This window comes from Scyliorhinus torazame, chromosome 7 (assembly GCF_047496885.1).
Source record: "Scyliorhinus torazame isolate Kashiwa2021f chromosome 7, sScyTor2.1, whole genome shotgun sequence".
Lineage (NCBI taxonomy): Eukaryota > Metazoa > Chordata > Chondrichthyes > Carcharhiniformes > Scyliorhinidae > Scyliorhinus > Scyliorhinus torazame.
Genome location: NC_092713.1, coordinates 160,502,851 through 160,518,055, shown reverse-complemented (window position 1 = coordinate 160,518,055; position 15,205 = coordinate 160,502,851). Strand labels below are relative to the sequence as shown.

The following is a 15,205-nucleotide window of genomic DNA, read 5'->3' as shown; positions in this document are numbered from 1 at the left end:
GGGGGTGTTTGGGGGTCGGGGAGGGGTTGGGGGTGTTTGGGGGTCGGTTGGGAGTCGGGGAGGGGTTGGGGGTGTTTGGGGGTCGGGGAGGGGTTGGGGGTGTTTGGGGGTCGGTTGGGAGTCGGGGAGGGGTTGGGGTGTTTGGGAGTCGGGGAGGGGGGTGTTTGGGGGTCGGGGAGGGGGGTGTTTGGGAGTCGGGGTTGGGGGTGTTTGGGGGCGGGGGGGGTGTTTGGGGGCCGGGGGGGGTGTTTGGGGGCCGGGGGGGGGGGTGTTTGGGGGTCGGGGAGGGAGAGTTGCGGGGGGGAACACCGAGGTTTCCCTGGTGACCGTTGTTCCTGTCTGGCTCAGGCTGGGCTCCGATTGGCGGTTTAGACAGAGGGTCACGTGGTCCAGGCGTGCGCTGTCCCGCGAGGTCCGATCAGGCGCGCGCATGCGCGGACATGGCGGCGGCAGCGAGGGCCGTGTGGGGCCGAGCTTCAGGCCTGTTGCAAGGAGCTGGACGGCAGGTGAATGAGCCGAGAGTGCGGGTCGGGGAGGAGGGTTACCGATCACAGACCTGGCCGTCTCCCGGGGAACACTCTCCTCACAGTCACCAAATGCTGGCGTCAAATCCTATTGCAGCAGAATCCCAACCCACTGCAGTGCTGAGGAAGTGCTGCACTGTCAGAGGGTCAGTACTGAGGGAGTGCTGCACTGTCAGAGGGTCAGTACTGAGGGAGTGCTGCACTGTCAGAGGGTCAGTACTGAGGGAGTGCTGCACTGTCAGAGGGTCAGTACTGAGGGAGTGCTGCACTGTCAGAGGGTCAGTACTGAGGGAGTGCTGCACTGTCAGAGAGTCAGTACTGAGGGAGTGCTGCACAGCACTGTCAGAGGGTCAGGACTGAGGGAATGCTGCACTGACAGGGTCAGCACTGAGGGAGTGCTGCACTGTCAGAGGGTCAGTACTGAGGGACCGCTGCACTGACAGGGTCAGTACTGAGGGAGTGCTGCACTGTCAGAGGGTCAGTACTGATAGTGCTACACTGTCAGAAGGGCAGCACTGAGGGAGTGCTGCACTGTCAGAGGGTCAGTACTGAGGGAGTGCTGCACTGTCAGAGGGTCAGTACTGAGGGAGTGCTGCACTGTCAGAAGGGCAGCACTGAGGGAGTGCTGCACTGTCAGAGGGTCAGTACTGAGGGAGTGCTGCACTGTCAGAGGGTCAGTACTGGGGGAATGCTGCTCTCAGAGGGTCAGTACTGAGTGAGTGCCGCACTGTCAGAGAGTCCGTGCTGAGGGAGTGCTGCACTGTCAGAGAGTCAGTACTGAGGGAGTGCTGCACTGTCAGAGAGTCAGTACTGAGGGATTGCTGCACTGTCAGAGAGTCAGTACTGAGGGAGTGCTGCACTGTCAGAGGGTAAGTACTGAGGGACTGCTGCACTGACCGGGTCAGTACTGAGGAAGTGCAGCACTGTCAGAGGGTCAGTACTGAGGGAATGCTGCACTGACAGGGTCAGTACTGAGGGAGTGCTGCACTGTCAGAGAGTCAGTACTGAAGGAATGCTGCACTGACAGGGTCAGTTCTGAGGGAGTGCTGCACTGTCAGAGGGGTACCACTGAGGGAGTGCTGCACTGTCAGAGGGTCAGTACTGATAGTGCTACACTGTCAGAAGGTCAGTACGGAGTGCTACACTGTCAGAAGGTCAGCACGGAGGGAGTGCTGCACTGTCAGAAGGGCAGCACTGAGGGAGTGCTGCACTGTCAGAGGGTCAGTACTGAGGGAATGCTGCTCTCAGAGGGTCAGTACTGAGTGAGTGCCGCACTGTCAGAGAGTCCGTGCTGAGGGAGTGCTGCACTGTCAGAGAGTCAGTACTGAGGGAGTGCTGCACTGTCAGAGAGTCAGTACTGAGGGATTGCTGCACTGTCAGAGAGTCAGTACTGAGGGAGTGCTGCACTGTCAGAGGGTAAGTACTGAGGGACTGCTGCACTGACCGGGTCAGTACTGAGGAAGTGCAGCACTGTCAGAGGGTCAGTACTGAGGGAATGCTGCACTGACAGGGTCAGTACTGAGGGAGTGCTGCACTGTCAGAGAGTCAGTACTGAAGGAATGCTGCACTGACACGGTCAGTTCTGAGGGAGTGCTGCACTGTCAGAGGGGTACCACTGAGGGAGTGCTGCACTGTCAGAGGGTCAGTACTGATAGTGCTACACTGTCAGAAGGTCAGTACGGAGTGCTACACTGTCAGAAGGTCAGCACGGAGGGAGTGCTGCACTGTCAGAAGGGCAGCACTGAGGGAGTGCTGCACTGTCAGAGGGTCAGTACTGAGGGAGTGCTGCACTGTCAGAGGATCAGCACTGAGGGAGTGCTGCACTGTCAGAGGGTCAGTACTGAGGTAGTGCTGCACTGTCAGATGGGCATCACTGAAGGATGGAGGTGGCGAGGGAGATTGGTCGAGTGAAGGACGGGACAGGGAGGTGATGCTGGAAGCGGTGGAGGGGAATTGGGTCTTTGAGGCTTTTTATAGGAGGTTGTTTGAGTCGGAGCCCCCGGCCAGGGGGGAAGGACTGCGGCGGCTCCTGGTTGGGGTGGAGTTTCCCAGTGTGGACGAGCGGTTGGTGCAGGGTTTGGGGGCCCTTATTGGGTTGAGGGAGGTGATGGAGAGTATGGGGGCAATGCAGGCAGGGAAGGCTGATGCCCGGATGGGTTCCAGGTGGAATTTATGAAAAGTTTGGGGAGGACTTGGGGCTGTTGCTGGTGAAGGCATACAATGAGGCTAGGGAGAGGGGGTAACTCCCCCTTACACTGTCGCAGGCATCCATTTCCCTGATATTGAAAAAAGTCAATGATCCGGAGCAGTGTGGATCGTACCTTCCGATATTGTTGATAAATGTGGATGCTAAGTTGTTGGTGAAGGTGTCGGCTTCGCGAATTGAGAACTGCGTCCTGGGGGGTGATAGGCGAGGACCAAACAGAATTTGTGAAAGGGAGACAGTTGTCGGCAAATGTAAGGAGTCTGCTTAATATGATTATGATGCCTCTGGAGGGACAGGAAGTGGCAGTGGAGAGGGACACAGAGAAGGCTTTCGACTGAGTGGAGTATCTGTTGGAGGTGCTGGGGCGGTTCGGGCAGGGATTTGTGGGCTGGGTCCGGTTGCTGAATGGGGCACCGATCACAAGTGTGCGGACAAACCGGGTGAGCTTGGGATATTTCTGGATAAGGCAGGGGTGCCCGCTCTCCCCGTTGCTTTTTGCCTTGGCTAAAGAGCCATTGGCAATGGCGCTTAGAGCGTTGAGGGATTGGAGAGGGATTGTGAGGGAGGGGCATCGAGCACAGGGTTTCTCTGTATGCGGATGACCTGTATATTTCAGACTCGCTGGGGGGTATTATGGGAATTTTGGAGGACTTTGGCCGGTTCTCCGGGTACAAGTTGAACATCCTTAAAGAGCGAGATATTCCCAATTGAGACCAAAGGGCAGGAGAGGAGGTTGGGGTAGCTGCCATGTAAGGTGGTGGCGTGTTTTTGATATCTGGGCATCAGGTGACGCAGGGTTGGGCGCAGTTACATAAGTTAAATTTGACTCGTCTGGTGAAACAGATGAAAGGGGACTTATAATAATCTTTAATAGGTAGAACAGTGCAGACAGTAAAAATGGCAGTGCTGCCAAGGTTCTGTTTGTATTTCAGAAACTCCCGATCTTTGCCCCAAAGTCGTTCTTTAAAAGGTTTAACGTGCTGATCTCAGAGTTTGTATGGGCGGAAAACCACGCGGATCAAAAGGGCTTTTTTGGAGCTGGGGTGAGGAGGGGGTGGTTGGCGTAGCCAAATATAATGAAGACTGGGCGGCAAATATGGTTAGGAAATGGGTAGTGGGAGGGGGGTCGGTATGGGGGCAGCTGGAGGCGGCCTCTTTTAGGGGAACGAGCTTCAGGGTATTGCCAACTTCACCTCTGCTGTTCTCGCCGGCCAGGTACTCTGCGAGCCCAGTGGTGGTGCTGGCCTGGTACCATTGACAGATTTCCTTCCCAACAAGGCATTCATCAACCAGATGCATTTCAAGGTTTCATGGTCACCATCACTGAGACAAGCTTTGTATTTATCAGTTGAATTTAAATTCCACCAGCTACCATGATCTATCGCTATGGGATTGAACCAATGTCAGTGGGCCTCTGGATTAATAGTCCAGCAACATCACCACTATGCCACCGTATCCTCCATTACCTGCTCGTGGCATCCTGCTGTTTGTGGGAACTTGCTGTGCTCATGGTGGCTGCTACATTTCCCACATTCCCATGGTGCAGGCTCTTTAAAAACAATTTCACTGGCTCTAAAGCGCTTTAAAATCTGAAGATGACGAGAGGTGTTATATAAATTTGGTCTCCTTTTTTTGGACTCTTGTCACATATAATTCGTCTCATCTTCTGGTCCCTTATTGGTTTTGTCCCTCCCCACCTCTGTGAACCCCTGGAGGTCAGTGTCACTGTGAAAACTGTCCTCTCCAACACAGGCCTATTTATCATCCCCTCCTTTCTCCCTTTACCCATTGCCCACTCCTTAAGCCCTCCATCTGTGTTCACACGGCTTTCTCTTCTCCACTCATGCTTTTAATTCCTCCTCTCTTTTTAACTTTCCACCTTCTTTGCTCAGTGTTCACTGGTATCCACCTCCTGCAACACTCTGAGCTGTCCATTGGGCGAGTGGTGTACGAAGGGAAGTTAAAAGTGTGCATGACTGCATTTTCATCAAGTGAGTGAATTAATTAGCAGCAGTTCTTTCACGTCCCAGTTCTGTTGGATCCTGTCAAAGGTGGAGCTAACATTTGCCAGTGGCTGGTGTCTGCTGTGTGGTTCCTGTAGCTTGTCAGTGAATTTATTTTGCATTGATGTCTTTCTCGTGGATGCAGTTTACCCTTTAATTGCTGTTACCTGTTGTACAGCACTGACACATGAATTCACTCTTTGAGAACCATACAGCACAGAAGAAGGCCATTCAGCCGATCATGCCTGTGCTGCCCTTACAAATGAGGTATTCAGTTGGTTCCACCCCCTCCACCCTTTCCCCACAATCTGAAAATTATTTCTTAATATGACTGATTTGAAGATTGCATCCATATGAAAATGTTATGCAGATCAGATTAATGTACTCTTCCAATTGTGCGGAATTGATTTGAAACGTTTTAATCAAAGTTCGAATAAACATGGTTCCACGACACATCATTTGCTACAAATCAATCTTACTCGGGCAACGGGATGTGAGAAAATGTTTGTTAAAAAGACTGCTGCAGTAGGGAATGCTCATGTATGTCTGGTGGAATGGCATGGAGCCCACTCTTCAACAGCCCCTTCTAAACTCAAGCTCTTTCGCCCAGAAGAAGAAGGAAAGAAGACATAACTTGCCATCTTCAACTTCTCCTCCAAACCACACAGCATCCTGACTTGGAACGATATCGTCGTTGCTTCATTGTCTCTGGTTCCAAATCCTGAAACACCCATCTAACAGCACCAAGGGTGGACTGCAATGGTTTAAAAAGGCAGCTTCAGCACCACTTTCTCGAGGGTAATTGGGGTTGGGTAACAATTTCTTTTTAATTTCTAGGGATGTGGGCTTCGCCTGCTAGGCCAGCATTCAATGACTAGGCCAGCTGGTGTTGCCAGTGATGCTCATACCGCATAAACATATGAAACAAACCATGCTATGCTGGCTTAGGGGAACTTGATTTGGGAAGTGTTCTGTACCCAGTGCTAGTTTTCTTCACTTCGGTGTGTTCTGAAGAATGCGGAGGGACCCTGTGCATTTGAGGGCGTGGAATGAGTATATACACAAGTAGTTTGTCAGGTGTGTTTATTCAGTGGTGTTTTCCAGCATATGTAATGCTAGTGTGGTTGTAACTTTTCTTTTAACAACTTCTTGTATTTATCCTTTTGCAGCTGTTGTCGTGGATCCCAGGAGGGAATGGGGGACCAACTCGAAATTACTACGTGGACTGGCGGATGCTTCGGGATGTGAAAAGGAGGAAAATGGCCTTTGAGTTTGCGGATGAGAGACGGCGACTTAATGCGATCCGGAAAAATACCATCTTGCCGAAGGAGCTGCAGGTATGGACAGCCGAAGTAGGCGGTGGGTGCAGAGATGAGTATTGTGAATTATGTTCTGCTCTTAGGACTAAAACCCCCTTTGCCAAGGACCGGGCGTCTACTCTGTACTTTGAATTTTGAGGCCAGAAACTGTTGGGAGTAGCAAATACTACAGTGCAATTCGTACTTAATATTGAGTTGAAGCCAAGGGGACATTGCATGATCTTAACTCGCGCAACGCCACATCAGAATGGTGTTCAGTGGTTATTGCTTAAAACAGCGGGTCAATCTTGTGATGACGGATGCAAGGCAGGCCTTAAATGCCCATCCCTAGTTATTGTGAAAATGCTTTTTTAGCTGCTTCATTCCTCACACCGATGCTGCTTCCACAGCCGTGTTAGGTGAAAAGTTCCAGGATTCTAAACCAGGATGAATGAACAGTGATATATATGTGTTCAGAATAGGATGAGGTTTGACTTGCACTTCATGTTCCCAAGACCGTGTTTCTCTCCGTATTAAAGTTATCAGGGTCGGGAGGTGCTGTTGAAGGGAGTTTCACAGTTCAAATGGACATAATAGAGTCATACAGCACAGAAACAGGCCCTTTGGACCATGCCAACCATCAAATACCAATCTATACTAATCCCATTTACCAGCACTTGCTCAGTGGCCTACTATGCCTTGGTGATTTCAGTGCTCGTCCAGATGTTCCTTAAATGTTGCGAGAGTACCTTCTACCACCACCTGGGTGAAAAGATGTTTCTTCAGGTCCTCTCTAAACCACTTACTCCTCCCCTTAAACCTCTGTCCTCGGGTCTTTCATACCTCTGCCATAGGGAAAAGATTCTTATGATTTACCCTATCTATGTCTCTCATAATTTTGTACACCTCTATCGGATATCCCCTCAGCCTCCTCTGCTCCAGGGAAAACAAACCCAGCTTATCCAGTCTCTCCTTATAGCTGGAACTTTTCATCCCAGGCAACACCCTGGCAAATCTCCACTGCTAAGGTGTCTAGTTGAACCATGAAAAAACTCTCTGGGCAGCCCATCAAATTTGAATTGTTTCTTGAGGGGTATTACCATTAGGAGCCAACATTGCTGGTTTCAGGGCTATGTCTATGGATCCGAGCTGTTTGGGATAATGCACTAAGAACACCACAGATTGTTAAAGTATATTGACTGAAGTGGGATTTCTTTCTTTGGCTGCATTTTTCAATCATCTGAGTTCCTACACATGCAGGAATGCTTCACCACGCTTGAATCTCTGAACCGAATCACGGAGTTATCCACATGCATGCTATACTTGGAGCAGAGGAGACCATGATGGGACACGATTGAGATGTATAAAAGTATGAGGGACATAGATAGAGCAGACAGGAAGAAACTTTTCCTCTTGGAAGAGGGATCACTGACCAGGGGCATTGATTTAAGGTAAAGGGCAGGAGGTTTCGAGAGGATGTGAGGGGAATCCACAGGGGTAGAGAGAGTATAGGGGGGAAAAAACACTGCTTACATTGCCAGAAACTGCCTGTCCGTGTCCTGTACCCATTGCAGTAACTGCTGCCCCTGCATTCCCAATTGGCATGCAGGATAGTACCTACATGATGCCAGAAGAGGTCAGTATTTACCAAATGAGGTTGCACGCTGATTGAGTTTGTAACGCTTGCACCAAATCTATAGCAATGTTTGAGTGAATGTAGGTAATATAGAGTCACAGAGGTCTGCAGCACAGTAAAAGCCCTTCAGCCCATCGCATCTACGCTGGTCAAAAACATGTAAAAATTAACCCCCGAAGTATTCTAATCCTATTTTCCAGCACTTGTCCCATAGCCTTGTATGCCTTGGCATCACAAGTGCACATCCAAATACTTCTTAAATGTTATGAGGGTCTCTGGCTCCACCACCTTTTCAGGCAGACAGTTCCAGACTCACACCACCCTCTGGGTTATAAAGATTCCCCTCACATCCTCTCGAAACCTCCTGCCCCTTACCTTAAATCAATGCCCCTGGTCAGTGATCCCTCTTCCAAGAGGAAAAGTTTCTTCCTGTCTGCTCTATCTATGTCCCTCATACTTTTATACATCTCAATCGTGTCCCATCATGGTCTCCTCTGCTCCAAGTAAAGCAACACCAGTCTATCCAATCTCTCTTCACAGCTAAAACGCTCCAGCCCATGCACCCTTTCCAGTGCTATAAAATCTCTCCTCTAATGTGGATTCCCGAACTGCTAGTCTGTAGGAGCTGGTCAAATGCTTAAGGCTAGTTTGCAGGAGCTGATGATAGTGCTTCAGGTTAGTTTGCAGGAGCTGGTGATGGTGCTTCAGGTTAGTCTGCAGGAGCTGGTGACGGTGTTTCAGGTTAGTCTGCAGGAGCTAATGATAGTGCTTCAGGTTAGTTTGCAGGAGCTGGTGACGGTGTTTCAGGTTAGTTTGCAGGAGCTGGTGATGGTGCTTCAGGTTAGTTTGCAGGAGCTGGTGACTGTGTTTCAGGTTAGTTTGCAGGAGCTGATGATAGTGCTTCAGGTTAGTCTGCAGGAGCTGGTGATGGTGCTTCAGGTTAGTTTGCAGGAGCTGGTGACGGTGTTTCAGGTTAGTTTGCAGGAGCTGGTGATGGTGCTTCAGGTTAGTTTGCAGGAGTTGGTGACTGTGTTTCAGGTTAGTTTGCAGGAGCTGATGATAGTGCTTCAGGTTAGTCTGCAGGAGCTGGTGATGGTGCTTCAGGTTAGTTTGCAGGAGCTGGTGATGGTGCTTCAGGTTAGTTTGCAGGAGCTGGTGATGGTGCTTCAGGTTAGTTTGCAGGAGCTGGTGATGGTGCTTCAGGTTAGTTTGCAGGAGCTGGTGACGGTGTTTCAGGTTAGTCTGCAGGAGCTGGTGATGGTGCTTCAGGTTAGTTTGCAGGAGCTGGTGATGGTGCTTCAGGTTAGTTTGCAGGAGCTGATGATGGTGCTTCAGGTTAGTCTGCAGGAGCTGGTGACGGTGTTTCAGGTTAGTTTGCAGGAGCTGATGATAGTGCTTCAGGTTAGTCTGCAGGAGCTGGTGATGGTGCTTCAGGTTGGTCTGCAGGAGCTGGTGATGGTGCTTCAGGTTAGTTTGCAGGAGCTGGTGATGGTGCTTCAGGTTAGTCTGCAGGAGCTGGTGATGGTGCTTCAGGTTAGTTTGCAGGAGCTGGTGACGGTGTTTCAGGTTAGTTTGCAGGAGCTGGTGACGGTGTTTCAGGTTAGTTTGCAGGAGCTGGTGATGGTGCTTCAGGTTAGTTTGCAGGAGCTGGTGACGGTGTTTCAGGTTAGTTTGCAGGAGCTGGTGATGGTGCTTCAGGTTAGTCTGCAGGAGCTGATGATGGTGCTTCAGGTTAGTTTGCAGGAGCTGGTGATGGTGCTTCAGGTTAGTCTGCAGGAGCTGGTGACGGTGCTTCAGGTTAGTCTGCAGGAGCTGATGATAGTGCTTCAGGTTAGTCTGCAGGAGCTGGTGATGGTGCTTCACGTTAGTCTGCAGGAGCTGGTGACGGTGCTTCAGGTTAGTCTGCAGGAGCTGGTGATGGTGCTTCACGTTAGTCTGCAGGAGCTGGTGATGGTGCTTCACGTTAGTCTGCAGGAGCTGGTGACGGTGCTTCAGGTTAGTCTGCAGGAGCTGGTGATGGTGCTTCAGGTTAGTCTGCAGGAGCTGGTGACGGTGTTTCAGGTTAGTCTGCAGGAGCTGGTGATGGTGCTTCACGTTAGTCTGCAGGAGCTGGTGACGGTGTTTCAGGTTAGTCTGCAGGAGCTGGTGATGGTGCTTCACGTTAGTCTGCAGGAGCTGGTGATGGTGCTTCACGTTAGTCTGCAGGAGCTGGTGACGGTGCTTCAGGTTAGTCTGCAGGAGCTGGTGATGGTGCTTCAGGTTAGTCTGCAGGAGCTGGTGACGGTGTTTCAGGTTAGTCTGCAGGAGCTGGTGATGGTGCTTCACGTTAGTCTGCAGGAGCTGGTGACGGTGTTTCAGGTTAGTTTGCAGGAGCTGGTGATGGTGCTTCAGGTTAGTTTGCAGGAGCTGGTGATGGTGCTTCAGGTTAGTTTGCAGGAGCTGGTGATGGTGCTTCAGGTTAGTCTGCAGGAGCTGGTGACGGTGTTTCAGGTTAGTCTGCAGGAGCTGGTGATGGTGCTTCACGTTAGTCTGCAGGAGCTGGTGATGGTGTTTCAGGTTAGTTTGCAGGAGCTGGTGATGGTGCTTCAGGTTAGTTTGCAGGAGCTGGTGATGGTGCTTCAGGTTAGTCTGCAGGAGCTGGTGATGGTGCTTCAGACTAGTCTGCAGGAACTGGAGCACAGATGGTCTGTTGCAAAGGGCTATTTGCAGCCAAGCTTTCCCCTGTACAGGCAAAGAGCTGAATTGTAAATTTGAAGTGTTGGATATAAAAGGTAAAATATCACTGAAGAATTTAGCTTAAAAAGTAGTCGAACTCATGGAATTTCTTCCTTCTGATGGGGGTGTCCAGAACAAGGGGATTTAACTTTAACGTTAGAGCCTGGTCATTCAGGGATATAGTTAGAGGGCACCTCTTTGTAGGTTCAAAACCTAGTGCAGTGTTGAGAGCCGAGGAGATGCAATCCCTATCATTGAGTGGGAATGGTTCTCGCAGTCAGCCACTGGACAGAAGTCCCAGCAATTTGTCAGTTTAACCATGGTTGGCTGTGGCGTGGGATATTGCAGCAGGTGAGTGGGAGAATCCTTTGTGATGATCTGGCTGATGAGTTCACGGGGTGTCCTGGTCAATGTTCCTCTTTCAAACAGCACATCTATAAACATGCTAATTGGTTGTTTATCCAATTTGTTGATTGTGGCACCTTGAATTTACAAATCGGCTGCCGTGACTGCACTTAAAAGTAATCAGCCTCTTGTGAAGTATTTCCCGATGTTCTGGGGTCACACGGAAACCAGTAATATTGTGAAAGATGAGGGGGATAGTGACAGAAATCAAGAGGACATAGACAGGCTGATGGAATGGGTGACAGAGGACATTTCATACACAGAGAAGTGTGAAATTATTCATTTTGGTCAGAAGAAGAAAGAGGAACAGTATAAAATCAAGGGTGCAATTGTAAAGGGTGTGGAGGAGTAGAGGGACCTAGTGGGTATATGCACGCAAATCATTGAAGGAGGCAAGGCAGGTTGAGAAAGTGGTTACAATGGCATTGGGATCCTGGGCTTTATAAATAGAGAAAGACCAAAGCAAGTCATATTAAACTTATATGAAGCATTGGTTCTGCCTCTGGTTTCTGCTGGTCCCTGGAGTATTGTGTCCAGTTCTGGACAACACACTTTTGGAAGGATGTGCAGACATGAGAGAGGGTGCAGAAACAAATTTGCAAAAACTCTTCCAAAGTTGAGCGATTTCAGTTCCATGGATAGATTGGAGAAGCTAGGGCTGTTCTTCTTGGACAAGAGGACGCCAAGAGGAGATTTGATGGAGGTATTCGGAATCATGAAGGCTCTGGACATAGATAGTGTCCCCAGTGGCAAAGAGGCCAAGAAGCAGAGGACACAGATTTAAGATGAATGAACCAACAGCAACGCGACAAAAAGGTTTCTAATGCAGTGCCTGGTTAGGAGCCGGGATGCCCTGTTTGAGAGGGAATTGGAGGCAGATTCAGTTTTGCCTTTCAAAAAGGTATTGAATGAGCACCTGAAAAAAACTGCAGGGTAATAGGGCAGGAGGTGTTTGGCTAGCAAAGACACAGTGGGTTGAATGGCCTTCTGTGCTGTAACCATTCTATGATGACGTGATTGATCTTGATCAATCTCTCTGTGCACTGGAGGGGTGCAGAGGAGATTCACCAGGATGTTGCCTGGGATGAAAGATTTAAGTTATGAAGAGAGGTTGGATAGGCTTGGGTTGTTTTCGTTGGAGCAGAGAAGACTAGTGTGACCTTATCGAGGTGTACACGATTATGACGGACATGTACAAGGTGGATAGGGAGCAGCTGTTCACCTTAGTTGAAGGGTCAGTTACGCAGGGATACAAGTCCAAGGTGAGGGGCAGGAGGTTTAGGGGGATTTGAGGAAAGAGTTTTCTTACCCAGGGAATAGTGATAGTCTGGAATGCACTGCCTGGGAGGGTGGTTGAAGCAGGTTATCTCACATCCTTTAAAACGTACCTGGATGAGCACTTGGCATGTCATAACATTCAAGGCTGTGGATCAAGTGCTGGCAAATGGGATTAGGTAGGCAGGTCAGGTGTCTTTCATCTGTTGGTGCAGACTCGATGGGCCGAAGGGTCTCTTCTGCACTGTGCGATTGATTTTATCTTTCTCTCCCTCACTTCAGATGGCATAATGAAAATGGTCAAAACGTAAACACCGATCTTAGATGCAGAAACAATCCTGACGCTCACAAATAAAAGAGAGAGTTACTTTTTCATGGCAGAAAAAACACCTCGAACACGTTCGTTTCTTTAATAGGAACTTGCATTTGTCTAGCACCCTTATTGTAATAAAACATCCCAAGGCATTTTCATAGGAAGTTTATCGAACAGAAAACTGACACACGGACATATTAGGGCAGATGACCAAAAGCTTGGTTGAAGAGGGAGGTTTTCAGGAGAAGGAGAGATTAAAGGAGGGAAATCCAGAACCATGGTTGGCAATGGGACAAAAGAAATTGGGGTTATAGATGCAGCCAGAATGTTAGAGCGACACAATGGTTAGCACTGCTGCCTCACAGCGGCAATTCCACAGTTCAATTCCAGCCTCAGGTGACTGTGTGGAGTTTGCACTTTCTCCTCGTGTCTGCCTGAGTTTCCTCCGGATGCTCTGGTTTCCTCCCACTGTCCAAAGATGTGCAGGTTAGGTGGATTGGCTATGCTAAATTGTCCCTTGGTGCCCAAAGATGTACAGGTTAAGTGGGATTACAGGGATAGGGTGGGGAAGTGAGCCTAGATGGGATGCTCTTTCGGAGGGTTGGTGCAGACGTGATGGGCTGAATGGCCTCCTTCTGCAGTGCGAAGGTACAATGGAGGAGTGCAGGGTCTCAGAGAGGGGAGCGGTTGAGTGTTGGGATAGAGGAAGATATGGAGAGAGGGAGGACAAGGTCATGGGAAGGACTTGAACATGAGCATTGCAAGCTAACTGTAGGCCATGAGCTGGCCTTATCTTAAATTTCAGTAAGTGCCAAATGCCTCTTTACTCATCGCAATATTGTCTTCCATACAGGAAGTTGCCGACCAGGAGATTGCAAGCCTGCCAAGAGACAGCTGCCCTGTTCGGATCCGCAATCGCTGTGTCCTCACCTCTCGGCCGCGGGGTGTCAAACGCAGGTGGCGTCTCAGCCGGATTGTGTTCCGCCACCTTGCTGACCACAACCAGATGTCTGGGATCCAGCGTGCCATGTGGTAGCACCACACCTGTTTGTGGGAGAGTGGATTTTTGCTTGAGTGACCCACTCCCACTGTGGGACGAGTGTGAAGGGCATTTGTAACAAGCACTGGATCACAGAGCAACCTTTCTCGATATGAATGTTCTCTTTGGGGGGGGGGGGGGGGGGGGGGGGGGGGGCGGTTGGGAACACATTACTCCTACATTACTCCAGCACCTACACATCAGAAGTAGTTCATTGACTCTGGAGTGCTTTGAAATACACTACGGTTGTGAAAGGAACTGTATAAATGCTGCAATGAGGGAGATGCTTGCCCCTGTTTATTCTGCCTAACCTCCCTTCTCTTTGAGAAACTGACTCTCACAAAGGTGCAGGTCCATGGGCATGGACAGTACCAGCTTACCCTACTGGCTACTCTCTATGAGCCTGGGCAGTGAGCACTGGCAAAGGGAGCTAGCAGCAGGCACGGTAAGATGGGCTGTGAGAAACCAACAGCATTGGGAAGCTGTTTCTCTGAGGGGCATTGCAGTTGTGCCTCTACCCGAGCTCGTTCTGATGCTTCATTCCAGCTTGTCCATCCAGGAAATACAGGGAATATCCTGCTACCCGCTATTTCTAGCATTTTCTCATTTTATTTCAGATTTCCGTAACCAAATGTTTGGTGTGAGCTTTTATTTTTAATTTCCCCATTTTCAAAGAAGTTTTGCTCTGTAACGAAGCACCAGGAGTCTATTGCCACAATCAGATGTGTTTTATGGTGACACAGTGGTTAGCACTGCTGCCCCACAGCGGCAGGGACCCGGGATCAATTCCAGCCTTGGGTGGCTGAATGTCTGTGTGGAGTTTGCACTTTCTCCCCGTGTCTGCGTGGGTTTCCTCTGAGTGTTCCGGGTTCCTCCCACAGCCCAAATATGTGCACGTTAGGTGGAATGGCCATGCTAAATTGCGCCTTTGTGTCCAAAGATGTGCAGGTTAGGTGGGATTATGGGATTAAAGAGTGGGCCTGGGTAGGGTGCTCTTTCAGCAGCTCAGTGCAGACTTAATGCCAAATGGCCTCCTTCTGCACTGTAGGAATCTATGATTCTATGTGTGTCAATACATGAATGTGGCTGTAATGAGTTTTCAAGGAGCTGTATTCAAATGATCAAAGGGAAATGTGCAGTCTGCTGTACAGCATTAAAATCTGCAAAACTACGAGTTAAAGGGCAAGCTGTTTGGTACAGTTTTTGGGGGAGTGTGGGAAGGAGAGATGAGCAGTATTGTTAACCATAACATCATGTGCGTTTGATGCAATATGTTTGCGTGTACTCTAAATCATGTTTGGTAGGTAATATTTTGTTTGTACAAGAGCACTTCCAACCTTCTAAAAAAAATAAATTAATGTGGTGTGCCTGTTTAATGGTCTACCTTGAATATCTTGCACAGTACGAAGTCTTACAACACCAGGTTAAAGTCCAACAGGTTTGTTTCGATGTCACTAGCTTTCGGAGCGCTGCTCCTTCCTCAGGTGAATGAAGAGGTCTGTTCCAGAAACACATATATAGACAAATTCAAAGATGCCAAACAATGCTAGGAATGCGAGCATTAGCAGGTGATTAAATCTTTACAAATCTTTACATCTTGAATATCTTGGGGTTGGCATTGTACTCAGCCATCTCCCTTGGCTGCACGATGAAGCATGTAACAGGGCGAGTTGCTACATTTAAATTGCAAATATTTGCTCTTTGCCTTTGTCCAAAGATCAATTTTGTGTAATGCCCTGAAGAACACATGGTAATGATGTGACTTTGAAACCACTTTTTTCAATTGCACTC

At 49.4% G+C, this 15,205-nt stretch overlaps 1 protein-coding gene across 1 annotated transcript; it reads left to right on the top strand.

The window, feature by feature from the left end:
* Positions 1 to 393: 393 nt before the first annotated feature.
* Positions 394 to 14,790, top strand: mrps14 (mitochondrial ribosomal protein S14). Its single transcript, XM_072511725.1, has 3 exons — positions 394 to 506; positions 5,903 to 6,070; positions 13,229 to 14,790. Exons 1-3 carry the CDS (start codon positions 441 to 443, stop codon positions 13,409 to 13,411), a joined length of 417 nt encoding a protein of 138 aa, XP_072367826.1. The 5' UTR covers positions 394 to 440; the 3' UTR covers positions 13,412 to 14,790.
* The last annotated feature ends 415 nt before the right edge of the window (positions 14,791 to 15,205 follow it).

Coding starts and splice junctions, on each gene's coding strand:
- mrps14 (XM_072511725.1), top strand. CDS start 441: ATGGCGGCGGCAGCGAGGGCCGTGTGGGGCCGAGCTTCAGGCCTGTTG. Junction 507..5,902: donor TGCAAGGAGCTGGACGGCAG/GTGAATGAGCCG, acceptor ATCCTTTTGCAG/CTGTTGTCGTGGATCCCAGG. Junction 6,071..13,228: donor TCTTGCCGAAGGAGCTGCAG/GTATGGACAGCC, acceptor TCTTCCATACAG/GAAGTTGCCGACCAGGAGAT.